The following is a 17969-nucleotide window of genomic DNA, read 5'->3' on the forward strand; positions in this document are numbered from 1 at the left end:
ACTGTGGATGGCACTAGTTGAACAATGTACACAAGTTTCAATACAAATACCAAGTTATGCAATAGTAGATAAACAAATCAAACTGCACAATGGCATACAGCTCTCTATATACCTACAATCTTAAGATTAAACTGCTGAGACTGAGAAGGTTATTACCATGTCATTTTGCAAGTTAAACAGAAACTGAATGACCTAACAGAATTCAGTCACGGTACTTACCGCAGTGCATGGTTCTCAGTGTCTGCAACATATAAGATATTCTTTTTGGAATTGTAAGAAAGACCCTGAAATAGGTGTCAAGGGATATAAGTTGTATGAAATAACATGCATAACACAAAAGAAGTTCAGATCAGGAAGATCTAAAATTTTATTTCAAATAATTTAGACTTAAGAAATAGTGCATCAATTGGGATCATGCAGGCTCAGGACGTGGCAATGCCCTTCGTTGAGGGATAGCGTCTATACATCTAATAAAGCCAAGTGTATCTCAAAATTGAGCACTCATATCTTGTCTCTGAACCAAAAAAAGGAAAGTTGTAACCAGCCTGGACCAAGAGGGAGCTAGGTGGGTTTTTAATTAAGAAGAATTAGGCTCCTAAGTTTGATTCGAAAAGAACCTGAACCTGGGTGGTGGGACCGTGGAAGTGTACACCAACAAGCCATCAACTGAGCTAGGCTAACTTCCTAGTGACATTTATTGATTGTACAAGCAACAATAGTTATGTTTCCACACCTGAGGGCGGTTAAATAGGGCAGCATCAAATGGGCCATCAAGCAGTCCCTCCTCAGAACTCCCAACTTGGCATATGAACTGCCCTTCCAAATTGGTCACCACTAATGACGGGAATAATTGCTCTATTCCTCCAACCCTAGATGGGTGGGTATATATAGATCCAATACATGGGCCTCTATACATATGGGCTCAATATACTCCAACACCCCCCCCCCCCCCCCCCCGCAGCCACAACTAGCCACCGGCTACATTGAGCCTGGATCGAAACTCCGAGAAGGTCGACGAGGGCAGCCCCTTCGTGAAGATGTCAGCAAACTGGGAGGTCGTCGGGACATGGAGTACCCGAACATCGCCGATGGCGACTCTGTCGCGCACGAAGTGTAGGTCAATCTCCACGTGCTTCGTCCGCTGATGCTGGCGAGTGCGGCGTCGGCCGGCTGCCTGCGGATGGCGATGGCGGAGCGGCGCATCCGCGGGCAGCATCCCGAGCCCGGTCCACGCAGTGTCGGACGCGGCGTCGACGACGGGCTGCTTGCCTGCGGCGATGGCGGCGCGGTGGGCAGCAGCAACGGCGGGATCGGCGGCCGCGTCCTCAGGAGCAGCCCCCGCGGCGTGTAGTAGCTGGGCTGCGGCCCGCAGGACCGCCGGATCGGCGCCCGCGGCCTGCAGCAGTTGTGCTGCGGCCCGCAGGGCGGCCAGATCGGCACCTGCGGCGGCCATGGCGGCCTCCATGGGCTGCTCCACCACGGGAGGCGGCTCCAGGGCCTGCTGCAGAGGACCCGCGCCAGGGCCCGCGCCTGGAGCAAGGGGGGCGACGTCCCCGGCCCCTGCAGCGGCGGGTGCAGCCGCGTCTGGCCCGAGATCGGCGGCTAGGACCACCGCAGGGGCGACGGCGGCGCATCCAGAGCCCGTGGCGGCCGCACCCTGGGCGGATCCTGCAGTTCCCGCCGCGCCCGCGCCCGGCCCTGGAAGGGCGGCGGCGGATCGGGACCAAGCCCCAGGACGCGGGCCAGAGGCGGCGGCGGCTGCAGGAAAACCGGGCGGGGCGCCCAGATCCGCGCGAGTGGGAGCAGAGGGGGAGGGAGGGAGGGGAGGGAAGGAGGAGGGGGAAAGAAGGGGGCCGGCGGCGCCGGCGGCCGGCCGGCGGCGGCGGGCACCAGGGGAGCCGACGACTGGAAACAGAGGAGGCTGGAAACAGAGGAGGCATGAAACCCTAACCTAGGCTAGTGATACCATAATGACGGGAATAATTGTTCTATTCCTCCAACCCTAGATGGGTGGGTATATATATAGATCCAATACATGGGCCTCTAGATGGGCCTCTATACACATGGGCTCAATATACTCCAACAACCACCTTAATTACATAAGAGAAGAGGGGGGTATATTAGCTACAAAAATGAATCAACTTATGTTAAGCGAATCGGTCTAACTGATGTTATGTAGTATTGGTATAAACCTGAAAGAAAAGAACAAAAGTACTCACAATTCGATTATTATTACTGTCTGATATAAATAATCGATTGTTTTCTACATCAAGTGCAAGTTTCCCAGGAAATTTTAGAGGTGAAGTTAGTAGACGACTATCCTTGTCCTTCTCCAATGCCAATGGAAGGGGATCATTCCGTAATAATTTCTTGTCTTCATAAAATTCAAGTGCTGCACCAACTACATCGTCAAGATCCTGAAAAGAGCATGAATAAATAGATTTTGCTGGATGTTAACTATAAACTGTTAGAAGTAATCCTTGTGTTAGCTTACATAACTAGCTTTTTAGTCTAGTTAGTATAAATCAGTTTCCTGTTTTTCCCTTGGTCAGCAAGTCCTTGGTCAGCAAGTCTAGCAGCTGTCTTTGACAGCAGCAGTAGTGTAGGGTCTTTCCTATATATATGTATCTGTTGGTGTATATTGAGCCCATGTATAGAGGCCCGTCTAGAGGCCCATGTATAGGAACTATATATCCCACCCTTCTAGGGTTTGGAGGAATACAAGCCATTATTCTCTCCTATTCTCTTTCTTACAGTATCTATATGCAGCTAATGGAGGCAAACTTATGCTTCAAAGAACCTAGCCTCTCCTCTCAGTTCCTGCAGTCCCAAAACAGCAAGCAAACCTCCCTTCCTGCTCATCCTATAGTTGTTGCTACTCCAACATAAATTTTTGGAATGAATATACATGGACAATAGCAAGGTTGAAATAGTGAGGCTACATATGGGTAACTCCCCCCCCCCCCCCCCCACACACCCCCTGCGCGCGTGTCCTCCCTCTGTTTACGCAGAAGTCATGGAAATAATTTTATGCGTTCAATAGCAAAATTTTAAAGGGAATGACTCAGTTGTGATGGTAAACAGTTAAAATGGTACAGATGAATGCTTGCGCAATTTCTTGATGTAGCTGCTTGGATTCCCAAACTACAATCAGCAACTCACCAAGTACAAATATCTTGTGATACTAATAAATATCAAGTATGATGTGAGAGACATTGCTAGGAACATCTTGTGTCAGTTGGAGGGTCATTTTATGGAGCACTTCTGCAGGTTATAAGCTGCATTTTTTGTTGGTTTTCTTTCATGTTTAGTCGGTTTAAGCCCTAGCTGCTGAAAGTTGGCTAAAAAGTGTTTGGTGGTACTTGGAACTAATGGAGAGAATAATGGATGTATTCCTCCAACCCTAGAAGGGTGGGTATATATAATTCCTATACATGGGCCTCTAGATGGGCTTCTATATACATTGGCTCAATATACACCAACACCCCACCGCAGTCTGAACTACCGGCACAGCGGTGTTCAAGACTGGACAACAAGAAAGACAACACCCCCCGCAGTGTGAACAACCGGCGCAGCGGTGTTCAAGACTGGACAAGAAGAGAGTACAAAGAGATAATACAAAGGGCTAATACCCCCCGCAGGCACAACTAGCCACCGGCTACGTTGAGGCTGGAGCGAAACTCCGAGAAGGTCGAGGAGGGCAGCCCCTTAGTGAAGATGTCAGCAAACTGGAAGGTAGTCGGAACATGGAGTACCCGAACGTCGCCGATTGCGACTCTGTCGCGCACGAAGTGTAGGTCGATCTCCACATGCTTCGTCCACTGATGCTGGACGGGCTTGGTGGAGAGATACACGGCGCTGACGTTGTCGCAGTAGACGAGCGTGCTCTTGGCGAGCGGGCTGTGGAGCTCTGCCAAGAGCTGTCGTAGCCAGGACGACGCTACGCCGTTAGCGACAGCCTGGTACTCCGCCTCGGCACTGGAGCGGGAGACAACCGGTTGCCGCTTGGACGACCAGGAGACCAGGTTGCCGCCCAGGAAGACGGCGTAGCCGGAAGTGGAGCGACGAGTGTCCGGGCAACCAGCCCAGTCAGCGTCGGTGTAGACCACCAGCTCAGCAGAGGACGAGCGGTGAAGCACCAGGCCGAGGTCCACAGTGCCACGGACGTAGCGGAGGAGACGCTTTAGCGCAGCAAGGTGTGACTCCCGGGGATTATGCATATGGAGACAGACCTGCTGGACAGTGTAGGTGAGGTCCGGCCTGGTGAAGGTGAGGTACTGCAAAGCACCAGCCAGACTCCGGTAGGCAGTAGGATCAGCCACCGGATCACCCAGATCAGCGGACAGCTTCGCCTGAGTGTCGACAGGAGTGGAGCAGGGCTTGCAATCAGTCATTCCAGCCCGCTCCAGGATATCAAGTGCGTACTGCCGCTGGTGAAGGAGAAGACCAGACGGGCGAGGCTCAACAGTGATGCCCAAGAAGTGGAGCTGACCAAGATTCTTCATAGCGAACTCCTGCTGCAGAGAGGAGATGACACTCTGAAGCAACTGCTGACTGGAGGCAGTGAGCACAATATCATCGACATAGAGCAGCAGATATGCAGCCTCATCCCCACGGTGGTAGACGAAGAGAGACGTGTCATACTTGACTTCGGTGAACCCCAATGTCAGCAAGAACGTGGCGAACCGAGAGTACCAAGCCCGAGGAGCCTGCTTCAGACCATAGAGAGACTTGTTGAGCTGGCAGACCATATCCGGACGACTCGAGTCCACAAATCCCGCTGGCTGAGAGCAGTAGACAGTCTCTGACAGAGTGCCGTGAAGAAACGCATTCTTCACGTCCAGCTGGTGCACAGGCCAAGAGCGCGAGAGCGCAAGCGAGAGGACCGTGCACACCGTAGAGGGTTTCACCACTGGACTGAAGGTCTCATCATAGTCCACACCAGGCCACTGGGTGAACCCCCGGAGAACCCAGCGAGCCTTGTAGCGCTCCAGTGTGCCGTCAGCCCGACGCTTATGCGTACAGATCCACTTGCCAGTCACCACATTGCAACCAGACGGACGCGGCACAAGGTCCCACGTCTGGTTGGCGAGGAGAGCCGCGTACTCCTCTTCCATCGCGCGACGCCAGTGAGGATCCGCCAAGGCGTCGCGGACAGAAGAGGGTACCGGAGAGACCCGCGGTTCTCCCTCGGTGGCGGTGAGAGTCGCGGCCTGAGACGCCATCCGCCGAGTCACCATGGGATGAATATGCCGAGGATCCCGATGGATGACTGGCGGGTGGTACACATCCGGTTCGGCTCGAGAGGAAGCCGGAGGAGGCGGCGGCGGCGACGGCTCCGGTGTAGGCGTCGCAGGAGCCTCCGGATCAGGAGGCGGCGCCAGTGTCGACGCCGAGCGACACCGGTACACCTGCACCGGCTGAGCGTACCGCTGCGGAGCCGGAGTCGGCGCCGAGCGACGCCGGTACACCTGCACCGGCTGAGCAGCAGGGATCACCTGAAGCGGTGCCGGTGTACCGGGAAAACCTGCAGGAAAAGGACAGACAGGTAACGGTGGCTGAACCACCGGGTCAGTCGGAAACAGAGACTCCAGGTCGGGGTCAGGAGAAGGTGTGGAGGAGGTGGAGTAGGGGAAATCCGACTCGTCAAAGACGACGTGTCGGGAGATCAGAACGCGGCGAGAGGTGAGGTCAAAGCATCGGTACCCCTTGTGGTCAGGGGAATACCCGAGAAATACACGAGTCGAGCGGGACGCTAGCTTGTGAGAAGCGGTGGCGGAGGTGTTAGCGTAACACGCACACCCGAAGACCCGACTGTGGTCGTAGCGAGGAGGGGTACCGAAGAGAGCGTGGTGTGGAGTGGGAACAGGAGAAGCAGTGGACGGAAGGCGGTTGAGTAGGTAGGTGGCGGTGTGGAGGCTCTCAGCCCAGAAGTGCGGGGGCAGAGAGGCCTGGATCAGAAGGGTGCGCACGACGTCGTTCGTCGTGCGAATCATCCGCTCAGTCTTGCCGTTCTGAGGAGAGGTATACGGACAAGACATACGCAGCTGAACATCCCCGAGAGAGGAAGAAAGAACGGGAGGTGGAGTTGTCGAACTCCCGCCCGTTGTCACACTGGACGGCTTTAACGGTGAGGCCGAACTGAGTGGACACCCAGACAAAGAAGTGGAGGAGGGTGGGGAAGGTCTCGGACTCGGCGCGCAAAGGAAACGTCAAGAGTAGTGCGAGAAATCATCGACCACCATCAGATAGTACTTATAGCCAGAAAGGCTAAGAACATGAGAGGTCCACAGGTCACAGTGAACAAGATCAAATGCATGCGTCGCATGCGAGGAAGAAGAAAAAGGGAGCCGAACTTTACGACCGAGCTGGCACGCATGGCAGAGGGGCTCAGCAGGAGCCATAGTACCAGGAACATCAGTACTACAACTGAGCTGAGCCAGAACGTCGCGGCCAGGGTGACCAAGACGGCGGGTGCCAGGTGGTGGAAGACGGCGTCGCAGCAAAAGCGGCAGACCAAGACGGCTAGGGCGAAGAAGAAGGCGAGAGTGGTGCAGTAGAAGAAGGAAGGCGAATGGTGTAAATGGGCCCTGTGCTGTCACACCGGAGTAGCGGACGCCGGGAGGCCGAATCCTTTACAGTGAGGCCAGAAGAATCAAACTCGATGGAACAAGAATTGTCAGCTGTAAACTGACGAATGGAAAAAAGGTTATGAACCATCTGAGGAGCAACAAGGACATTAAGAAGACGAAAAGAGGCAGGAGCAGAACCCACGGCGGTGACATGGAAGAAGGACAAGAGGGATGTGGGGATCGGACAGAAGAGAGGATACCGGCATCTGGGGTGGTGTGGAAGGAGACACCCGAGTCAGCGATCCACTCGGTGCTGACCGGCGGCGTCCGCCCCATGGCGCTGAAGGACTGCGCCAGTGCGGCCTGGTCCCACCCCCCAGGCCAGGTCGGCTGCTGGCTGGGTGGAGCCGGCGGGGTCCAGAACGGTGCGAATAGAGGAGCAGCAGCGGCGAGCATGGCCGCCGGCTGGGGCTGAGGACGAGAGCCGGGGACCCTGAAACTGCCACATCGGGATGCGTCCTGGCCATGAGGCGCTGAAGGATGGTCAGGGCGTACCTCCAGGGCCAGGAGCAAGAGTGGGAGCCGGAGTCGGGTCCGGAGTGCCCCGAGCACCACCACCACATCCCCTCCACCGAGGTCCACAGTGCCACCCCCAGTCTGGCCGGTGAGAGGAGCACCAAGGAGGGTGCCGTGCTCGGTGAAGGGGGACCTGACGAGCGAGAGCGTCGGCCGCGGAGCGCTCGCGCTCCCAAGCGAGGGCAGCCGCGCGGGCCCACTCCTGAGCCGCCGCAGCCTCGGACTTGGCGGCGAGGAGGGCCTCGGCGAGATCCGCGTCGGCCGTAGCAACATTGGCGGCCATCGCGGGTAGAGGCACCGCGGGCGCGGCCACGAGCGCCGTGGGCGCGGCCACGGGCGGCGCGGGCGCTGGAAAAGGCGCCGCTTGCGCAGCCATGGGTGGCGTGGGCGCAGCGCCGTGGGCGGCAGCGGCGGCGGTCAGGGCGGCCGCGAAGTGGGCGGCGGCGGCTGGCACGCCAGCGCCATCAGCCCGCGCGCCCTGGGCTGCGGCGAGAGCGGCGCGGAGGGCGGCGCCCACGCCCTGGGGCAGAGGAGGGGCGGCCACGGCGGCTGCAGCCGCACCGGCCGAGGGCAGCAGGCGCGCCGGCGAGGCGGTGCGGCACCAGGCGGCGGCAGCAGCAGGCTCGCGTGGGCCTGGTGGGAGCTGGCCCAGCCCAGGAGAAGGACATGGCCCACAGGCCGGAGCTGGCGTGCAGCCCAGGCGCCAGCCCGCGGTGGGGCGGCTGGATTAGCGGCGCAAGGCCACGCAAAGGCCGGAGCGGCGGGCGTGCCTCCCAGGGGCGCGCCGGGGGCAGGGGGAGCTCGCAGCCGCGGGGAGCCCTGGGGCCACGCTGCAGGGGCGGCGGCGTCGGACGTGCCTCCCAGGGGCGCGCTGGGCAGCCGTGTGCAGGGGAAGCTCGCGGCCGCGGGGGCGCCCTGGGGCCACGCTGCAGGGGCGGCGTCCTGGGGCGGCCACGCGCCCGCGCCGGGGACCGCGCCCGCGCCTCCCACGCCCACGGCCGGAGGAGCGCCGGGGGCGCCGGATCCGGCGGCGCCAGGGGCGCCATGGGTAGCGGAGCCGGCGGCAGGCGCACGGGCAGGGGCCACGAAGGCCGCGGGGCAGGCCGCGCCGGCCGCACCCGCACCCTCGCCGGCAGGCGCAGGGTCTGGGGCCGCGAAGGCCGCGGGGGGCGCGCCGGTGGCGGCAGCTAGCGCGGCGGCGTAGGGGGTGGCTGCGCCCTGAGCAGAGGAAAGGGGAGGGAAGGAGGAGAAGGGAGGGAAGGGGAAGAGGGGCAGCGCCGGCGACCGGCTGTCCATGGTGCCGGCGGCGGCAGCTAGAGGAAGAGAGGTAGAGAGGAAAACCTAGCTGATACCATGTAGGAGAGAATAATTGATTGTATTCCTTCAAACCCTAGAAGGGTGGGATATATAGATCCTATACATGGGCCTCTAGATGGGGCCTCTATACATGAGCTCACATATACACCAACAAGTAGGATTGGTGTAATGTTGCGGATTGATTGCATTGAGGCCTCGGCCGGTATTTATAAGAATACAAGACTTGGGGGGGCAAGACTCCCCGGGATACATATGGCAGTTTACGATACTGTTGGAGTATATTGAGCCCATGTGTATGGAGGCCCATGTGTTGGATCTATACATACCCACCCATCTAGGGTTGGAGGAATATAGCAATAATTCCCGTCATTATGGTATCAGGCCGGACCTCACCTACGCTGTTCAGCAGGTCTGTCTCCACATGCATGATCCCCGGGAGTCACACCTTGCTGCGCTGAAGCGTCTCCTCCGGTACGTCCGTGGCACTGTGGACCTCGGCCTGGTACTTCACCGCTCGTCCTCTGCTGAGCTGGTGGTCTACACCGACGCTGACTGGGCTGGCTGCCCGGACACTCGTCGCTCCACCTCTGGCTACGCCGTCTTCCTGGGCGGCAACCTGGTCTCCTGGTCGTCCAAGCGGCAGCCGGTTGTCTCCCGCTCCAGTGCCGAGGCGGAGTACCGGGCTGTCGCTAACGGCGTGGCAGAGGCGTCCTGACTACGACAGCTCTTGGCGGAGCTCCACAGCCCGCTCGCCAAGAGCACGCTCGTCTACTGCGACAACGTCAGCGCCGTGTATCTCTCCACCAACCCCGTCCAGCATCAGCGGACGAAGCACGTGGAGATCGACCTACACTTCGTGCGCGACAGAGTCGCCATCGGCGATGTTCGGGTACTCCATGTCCCGACTACCTCCCAGTTTGCTGACATCTTCACGAAAGGGCTGCCCTCGTCGACCTTCTCGGAGTTTCGATCCAGCCTCAACGTAGCTGGTGGCTAGTTGTGGCTGCGGGGGGTATTAGCCATTTTTGTGCTCTTCTTGTACTCTCTTGTTGTCCAGTCTTGAACACCGCTGCGCCGGTAGTTCAGACTGCGGGGGGGTGTTGGAGTATATTGAGCCCATGTGTATAGAGGCCCATCTAGAGGCCCATGTGTTGGATCTATATATACCCACCCATCTAGGGTTGGAGGAATATAGCAATAATTCCCGTCATTAGATACGTATATCTACAACTACCAAATATACTCTAATAGAAAATTTTCATGGAAGTGATTAATTGCATCCTGACTAATAAGGATGTTGATGCAATTTCATGGAAGTAACTGGCACATCAAAGTAGCTACTTAATATGTGAAACAAGCAGAACTTAAAGCATTTGCATCGCTGTAGAATTTATAAAGATCTAGATAGAGTTAACTCAAACTGCTAGAACTTGAGTATTACGATCAAATAAGCAGGCATAATTATAACAGAATGAAACATCGAATACACACCTCATTTCCGCAGCTTTTGCAGCTTGAACACCAGCAAGCGCATCTTCTATCACAATGCACTGGCAAAAAAAAAGTTCATCCAAACAAATAAAATATGATCAAAGGAATGGATATTTCCATCTCAGCGCTTAGAATGATAAAGACTTTGGTTTTCCTCATGTCTGACAAACAAAAAATTAGAACAAGCATCGGTTACAAATTTTGCAATTAAGTGGGAAAAACATTCAACTTTGAATCTAACCGTACCCAGACTTCAGGTAGAATAATATTCAATTGAATCTCACTCGTACCAAACTTCAGGTAGAATAACATCCAACTTTGAATCTCACTCGTACCCAGACTTCGCACATGTAAGTGTAACAACTAAGCACCCCATCTGTCACTTGTAGCATCCGCTGTTGGAATCAAGATACATGTATGGCAATCACATATTGTCTAATGATTCTTCAAGAGATTATAAAGTAATGCTATCTAATATACATGTATCCTTTTTGTGATAGCTGTTAAAGCCCATACTACAGGCCCATGAGGTCTATATATTATTGTCTCCTCTAATGGAGATCTTATCTTCTCTAATCCCCAAGGTTAGTAACATGGTTCAGAGCAAGGATTAGGGTTAGGTTAGTTTAGCCTAATCCCCCACGATCCATTTTCTTTTTCCCCTTGGAACCTATGCGGCCCGTCGCTGCGCATCAGCGCACTTCGCTCGGTGCGGGCCCCTGTCCGCCGCCGCGCATCTTCGCATCCCGCCCGTCGCGGGTTCCGTCCGCCGACCATCGCGGTTCCACCTTCGCCGCCCGTCTTGGCCCTATTCGTTATTTTCTCTAATCCCCAAGGTTAGTAAAACAATAACAACATGCATTTGCTTAGTAAGCATTAATCATGCAGAAAGCAGAAGCATAGACAACTAATTGGCTAAATTGGGGAGAAGAAAAGAGTAATTCTAATTCAAGTCTTTGTCTGCTGTTAGTTTAATCTAGGGTGTATTTAACATATAACAAAAGGCTACATATGAACTCTTGAAATCCACCATACCTTACAAATATGAGAGTCTGGTACAGCCTGACACACTTGAAGTGTTCATTGGGCTGCTTTTACAAGTTTGAGACTGCACTAGCACTAAGACAGCCAGGAACAGAGCAGCAATTTAGGTGTTACTGCTAGTGTTGTAGAACAGCCAGAGTCATTCAAACATATCAGCCAAAGCCATTAGCTAAGCGCAAGACAACACCTAAAGTCCTTTGCTCCACTAGATTCTACATGTTCGAATTTTTTTCATAAAGGAGTTGCCCTCTATCCATTCTGATTTGCAAGATAATTTACCTCACTTGTGTCAACACCTAAGTTCTTTGATGCCGACAGGAATATGTCCGGAGCAGGCTTCAAATTTTCAAATGCATCAGCAGAAACAATGGCATCAAATCTGAAATCCAAAATGGATCCATCAGGACCACATAACAATTGGTGGAAAGATTAAAATGAGCATAACAGTAAATCTTCAGAGTTCTCTAAATTCATGGGTGGTATTTTGAATTCTGCCGGTTGTGAATTGTGATTGAACTTAAGTCCAACAGACATATACAATGTCATACTAGCAACAAAGTTCAGTTCATAATTCTTAGGGATTTGGGTTTGTCCAATGACAAAAATAAATCCATTGCCTACTTCTTATGTTCAGTTTAAAAGTTTGAACCCATAATATAGGAAGATCTATTAGGCTATCAGACTCCAAGAGAACAGATCTATAATATCTACTAACCCCGATCCAAAATGCAAGTCATTTTAGCCATCCCCACTTATACCTAGTGCAAATCACTCTACACTTTTGCGGCACTTCCCCATCCCTCTTTCCTGTTCTACCCTTATTAATTGCATTGCCTTTTCATTTCCTATGCTCTCATCAACTGTTATGGCCTTGGGCCTGTGCTTGCAGCAGTTGTACATGCACTGTATTCTGCAGTTAGATAGCTAACTATTAGTTGCATTTATTATTGAGTTATTAGTAGGCACAGGTGCATGCCCAGAGCTTGTTAACCACAAGATTGTGTTAATTTGAAGGACTATCTTGTGTTGCTTAGAGATAGTGTTTGTTAGTTGGGCTATTAGGGACGCTGCTGATTTAAGAGGCAGCTGAAGACGTGCACTATTTGGTTAGGCTATGAGTAAGCAAAGCAGAGTTCCAAATATTCCCTCACGTTTTCCATCAGCATTGCATCTCCCATTCCTGAGTTTCTTTCTTCCTCTTTCAATAGGGCTTTCTACCACCAAGGCGTCACTGTCGAGATCCTATCCAACAGTTGTTTACCCTTTGAACCCAATCCATATCATCTACTTGTTATGGATCTAGATCAGGATGGCCCTGGACCTCTAGGGCGCGACTTCGACGCCGTGGTGGCGGTGGCAGTGCCGCGCCTCAAGAGGCATGACTTAACCCTAGATAGAGGATAACTGATATTCTCATTGCTTGGTTAAAATAGATACAATCCCATCCTTATATAGATGGGATGACTTAACCCTTAAGAAACCAATCTCTAAATAACAAACCAATCTAATCTAATCTTTCCTAAACTAGATGTGCGCTACAGTACCGGGGGGACTGTTCACACCAGCCCAGGCTGGGCCATCCTGGGCCCAACACCCATGACATTACTCCCTCCTTTTTTGAGCAGCTCGTCCTCGAGCTGAAGCATACTCTTGGATGCAGCAACCACCCCTCCTGGTTCCCAAGGGAAACACACGGGCCTGTAGATCCCTTACCACAAACACGTGCTAGCATGACAGCCATCTACTAACATCGCTGCACATGGCACAACTTGCATCGAGGCCATAGCGGAAGCAGTGGGGATGATGACGTTACGGCCAAACCAGTTCATGGAGACGTCATGTGGGGTACGAACCGGCAACTGCAGCAGCGCGGTTCTCAACCGACCACGGAGTCGAGCAGGGGCTGGATCAGCAACAACTAGGGCCTCGTGACAAGCAAGCTGATCCACGGAGACGCTGCCTTGAAGCTGCTGCTGTGCCGCCGCCGCGGAAAGTGGCAATGCCAGCGCTGCCCGTGCCTGTCGCCTCTATTTTCAAGGTGTCGCCTAGGCGACAAGGCGGTGGCGGCTCGCCTTGCTTAAGGTCTCGCCTTAGCCCGCCTAGGCGTCGCCTAGGCGATAAGGCGGTGGTGGATCGCCTCGCCTCGCCTTACCGCTTTAAAAACATCGCCTGGCCAAGAGTCCGCGTGCTGCTACTTGAAGGCGCACAAATCTTCCACCAATGATGATGGATCACCAGCAGCAGAATCCATGATCGAAACTGAAGCTAGCTGATACCAATTGTTATGGATCTAGATCAGGATGGCCCTCGACCTCTAGGGCGCGGCTTCGACGCCGTGGTGGCGGTGCCGCGCCTCAAGAGGCAGGACCTAACCCTAGATAGAGGATAACTGATATTCTCATTGCTTGGTTAAAATAGATACAATCTCATCCTTATATAGATGGGCTGACTTGACCCTTAAGAAATCAATCTCTAAATAACAAACCAATCTAATCTAATCTTTCATAAACTAGATGTGCGCTACAGTACCGCGGGTACTGTTCACGCCAGCCCAGGCTGGGCCATCCTAGGCCCAACACCCATGACACTACTCTAATTAATTTCTTAAGAGTCATTGATTGAAGGGTAAGCATGGTCATTTCACACAAACCACAATTATGCGCCAAAGTCTAAATCAAAGTCATTGATTGAAGGGTAAACATGGTCATTTCACACACAGCATCATTATGCGCCAAAGTCTAAATCAAATACATCATGAGAGGATACTAATAAAATATGTCAGAGCAGGTGACCTACCATGGACACTAATACGGCCATATAAAATGATATAAGGTTTAAATTGTAGGAGGGGTAAAGAAAGGTTAACTTTGGAAATTGAACACAGCTACATGATTAACTCTTGAGATTCAATTCAGAACCATACACTTACAGAGACACAGGCAAACCAGCAGCAGCCAGATTTGCATCCACCTTAATCCTATCAGCGCTGGTGTTCTGGTCGTGGATGGATGGGGCTGAATTGGAGGGAGGAACGTGGCGCAGGCTGTAATCGTGGTGGGTTGCAGGGCGAGGTCCGGGACCTCGGTGAAAGCATCTAGGCCCCTAATTCTAGTTTTGGTAATTAATGACAACGGTTTGTGGATTAACGATTTCATTTGAGAAGATGAGTATAGGTTGATTCACGGATGAAAGACATTTGGTTGTGAACGTATGGAGTTTTGGAGATGATGAGTAAAGCTCGGGCTCAAGACAAAGGTATAAAATAGGGCTTTTACATTTTACCGGTCACAAGGCGTTTAGTGGATGAAAAGTGACCGGATTTGTTGGATAGTTAGCCGTACTATCAAGAGGGGTTGTGTACTCATGCTTGACGGGTCTTTAGTGCCATTTTGCTCAAAATGTCTAGTTGCATGCATGAGGGCTAACGGCGTTTTGAAAAGTTTTGAAATAGACTAAGTTCGAGCTCACTGAGTAACGGCGGACAGTCCGCACCTGAGGGGCGGACAGTCCGCGCCCGTTCCAGAGAGCTTGCAGAGGCTCTGGTGGGCTGGCGGACTGTCCGGCCCAGAGGGGCGGACAGTCCGCGATCGTTCCAGAGAGCTTGCAGAGGCTCTGGTGGGCTGGCGGACAGTCCGGCCCAGGTGGGCGGACGGTCCGCTACTGTATTTCATTTTTTACCAGAAAGGGTGTCTCTCTGGTGTGGGCTTCAAAGTTAAACTGCGGACGGTCCGCTCCTGAGGCGCGGACGGTCCGCAGGCTAATCTCAAAGTTGTTCCAGAGACGATGTTAGTCTCTGGTGGGGTTGGAACTCTTAACTGCGGACGGTCCGCCACTGGGGCGCGGACGGTCCGCCAGGGCTTAACGGCTAGTTCTGACATGCATTAAATGCACTCTGACTCACTGGTTTATAACGGCGGACAGTCCGGTTTTTGAATCGCGGACGGTCCGCGACTTCGCAGAAAAGAGTGTAACGGCTAGTTTTTGGAGGGATGTCTATATATACCCAATGCCCGGCCATTGGGTGACTCTCTTGGCCATTTGGATAGCATTCTTGACACATTAGAGCTAAGGCATCCCTCTCTCACACACACTTGCTTAGAGATTGCATTTTTAAGAGTGTGAGAGCTTCCTAGTGCATTGCATCAAGAGTTTGAGCTTTGTGGCATTAGGGAAACTTCAAGCAAGCGTCATCAACTTGTTACTCTTGGGAGTTGCCGCTCCCTAGACGGCTTGGAGAAGTGGATTTCGTGGAGCACCTCGAAGGAGATTGTTGAGGAGCCCCGATTTCGGTTGTGAGAGGTCTTGTGCTCACCTCACCGGAGTGGTGAAGAGCAACTCTAGTGGAATCGAGGTGTGGAGCGGTTCCTTGATTCAAGCCGGCTCAAGATCAAGAGGTTCTTGATAGAGGAGCGGTTGATTCTTGGAATCCACCTCAACGTGGATTAGGGGTGACCGGCAAGTCATCGACACCACGGGATATATTCTTGTGTCAAGCTCGGTTACTACTCTTGCTCTCTTTTATTCTTGTCTTTACTTTGAGCAATTTACTTTACTAGAGCTTAATTCGTGTCTTGTCACCCTAGGTTGCAAACCCATCTAGAGATTGTAATAGCTTGACATAGGGCTTTCCTTTGTTACTAATTAAATTTCTCTAGTGTTGTTGGGTTTAGTTTTTAAACCGTCTATTCACCCCCCCTCTAGTCGGTGTTCTTGATCCTACACTCGGCAAGTTGGCGCCGTCGGAGACGTCGCCGATAACAGAGAGGAGGCAGGGGAAACAGAGAGACGAGATGGGGGAAACTAGATAAATCTTATTGCCTGCCAATCCTGGTGTTACACGAGTTGTATATATATCCTAGCATGGCTCTGTAACAAGAATATAGAAATATATCTAAACTGACTCCTAACAGACCTCACGATCAGAACCGCCCACGCTTGATTTCAGCCACTTTTCTCGGTTTGCCCTGCTAGCTTCTTCTTGGCACGGCGCTGATAGACCCTTCCGGTCATAACATCTCTCCCCCCCTGGAGCAACAGCTCATCCTCGAGCTGGAAATCAGGATACAAGCGCCTAAAATCATCCAGTGAAACCCACGCAGCAGCAGCCTCCTGATCTTCCCATTGAACGAGAACCTCATATTGTCCACGAGCTAAGCGGCCCTTCAACACCTTGGCCGGACGAGGGCAAGCACGGCCATTCTAGACTGGCGGTAATGCCGGGGGGAGCTTCTGGTGGACTCCCGTGAAAAGGTTTGAGAAGACCAACATGAAAGACGTTATGTAGACGTGCTGCCGGCGGCAACTCCAGCCGATAGGCCACATCACCAATCTTCTCAAGGATCTTGTATGGTCCAAAGTATCTCGGACCCAGTTTGCCTCTGCCGTGCACATTAAGTGATGCCATGGGCCTATGAAAGAAACGTAGCCATACCCATTGCCCAACTTCAAAAACGAGCTCCCGGTGCTTCTTATCATACTGGTGCTTGGAATACTGTTGTGCTTGCTCCAAGCGATCCCGAACTTCCGCCAAAAATTCATCCCTCTCCAATAGCTGCTGTTCTACCGCCGGCAACCGTGCCTCGCCGGGTTCATAAGCTCGAAGGACTGGAGGATCCCGGCCATATACCACCTTGAATGGAGAGGTCTTCAGAGAGGCTTGATAGGACGAGTTATAGCAAAACTCAGCCCAAGGAAGCCAGCGGATCCACTGACGGGGTCAATCACCTGTGAGGCAACGTAAATACATAGCAATGATTTTGTTAGTAGCCTCTGATTGACCATCAGACTGAGGATGGAGGGCGGAAGTGAGCTGCAACTTGACACCCGCGAGGCCAAATAGCTCCTTCCAAAATGCACTTGTAAACACTGGATCACGGTCGCTCACGATGGATGATGGAAGGCTGTGGAGGCGAACAATTTCTTGAAAGAAAACCCGTGCCATCGATGCTGCTGTATACGGATGACTCAACGGGATAAAATAAGCGAACTTTGAGAACCGATCCACTACGGTGAGAATGACCGTTTTACCATTGACTCTGGGTAAGGCTTCGATGAAGTCCATTGCAATGTCTGCCCATACTACCGAAGGAATGTCCAGCGGCTGTAAAAGGCCTCCCGGCCTCAAGTGCTCCGTCTTATTCCTCTGACACACCTCACAGTTCCTAATGAAATCCATGACGAGTCTGCGGTCACCGGGTATGTGAAAATCCGAGCGAAGGCGATGGAGTGTTTTCTGAATGCCCTCGTGACCCATACCGTGTGCTAGCTCCAAGAGTGCAGAAACCGTACCATAAGAAGCTGGCACAAATACCTTGCCTTCTTTCAAAAGCAGCTGATCCACGAGAGACCACCCGTCCTCCTTCTTCTCTGGTTGTTCACGGACAGCCTGCAGGGATGCATCGGCTGCTAGCTGCCGGCGTAGCTCGTCAAACAGCTCAAAGGATGGTGTGGACAGGAGCATGCAGGTTGCATTGTCCTCCTCATCACGCCTGGACAAAGCATCTGCCACAACATTGGCAGCGCCCGGTTTATACTCCACACGAAAATCATATCCCAGTAGTTTGGTGGCCCAGTGATGTTGTGGTATTGTAGAGAGACGCTGATCGAGCAAAAATTTGAGGCTGTGGTGATCTATGCGCGCAATGAACTCTCTTCCCCAGAGGTATGGCCTCCAATGCTTGACAGCTTGCACTAACCCAATTAATTCACGTTCATAAGCAGCTAGCTTGGCATGGCGTGGAGCAATGGGTCGGCTGAAGAAAGCGATTGGCCCACTGCCTTGATGAAGAACTGCACCAAACCCGGACCCCGAAGCATCACATTCCACAATAAACATGCGAGAGAAGTCCGGCAAGTGCAGAACCGGAGCAGAGGACAGAGCTTGCTGGAGGGCCCGGAAAGCTGTCGTTGCCTCCTCTGTCCACTGAAACCCATCCTTGCGAAGGAGTTTGGTGAGTGGCGATGCTATGA

General features: G+C 53.0%; 1 protein-coding gene across 10 annotated transcripts in view; it reads right to left on the minus strand.

The window, feature by feature from the left end:
* The window catches only part of LOC120688622 (protein SUPPRESSOR OF QUENCHING 1, chloroplastic-like), a 35434-nt gene that overhangs the window by 11144 nt on the left and 6321 nt on the right, over window positions 1–17969 (minus strand). For 2 of the 10 annotated variants that reach the window (XM_039971003.1, XM_039971000.1), the window contains exons 3-5: window positions 11280–11379; window positions 10247–10351; window positions 9957–10015 (exon numbers count right to left, since the gene is read on the minus strand). In XM_039971003.1, coding sequence (XP_039826937.1) covers window positions 9957–10015; window positions 10247–10268 — 81 coding nt within the window. In that variant the 5' untranslated portion in view covers window positions 10269–10351; window positions 11280–11379. Of the gene's footprint in view, window positions 1–219; window positions 943–2219; window positions 2297–9956; window positions 10016–10202; window positions 10352–11279; window positions 11380–13929; window positions 14081–17969 lie in introns of those variants that run through there. The other 8 variants (XM_039971006.1, XM_039971007.1, XM_039971002.1 and 5 more) reach the window with 8 other exon arrangements.

The sequence above is a fragment of the Panicum virgatum genome, chromosome 9N (genome assembly GCF_016808335.1).
Source record: "Panicum virgatum strain AP13 chromosome 9N, P.virgatum_v5, whole genome shotgun sequence".
NCBI lineage: Eukaryota > Viridiplantae > Streptophyta > Magnoliopsida > Poales > Poaceae > Panicum > Panicum virgatum.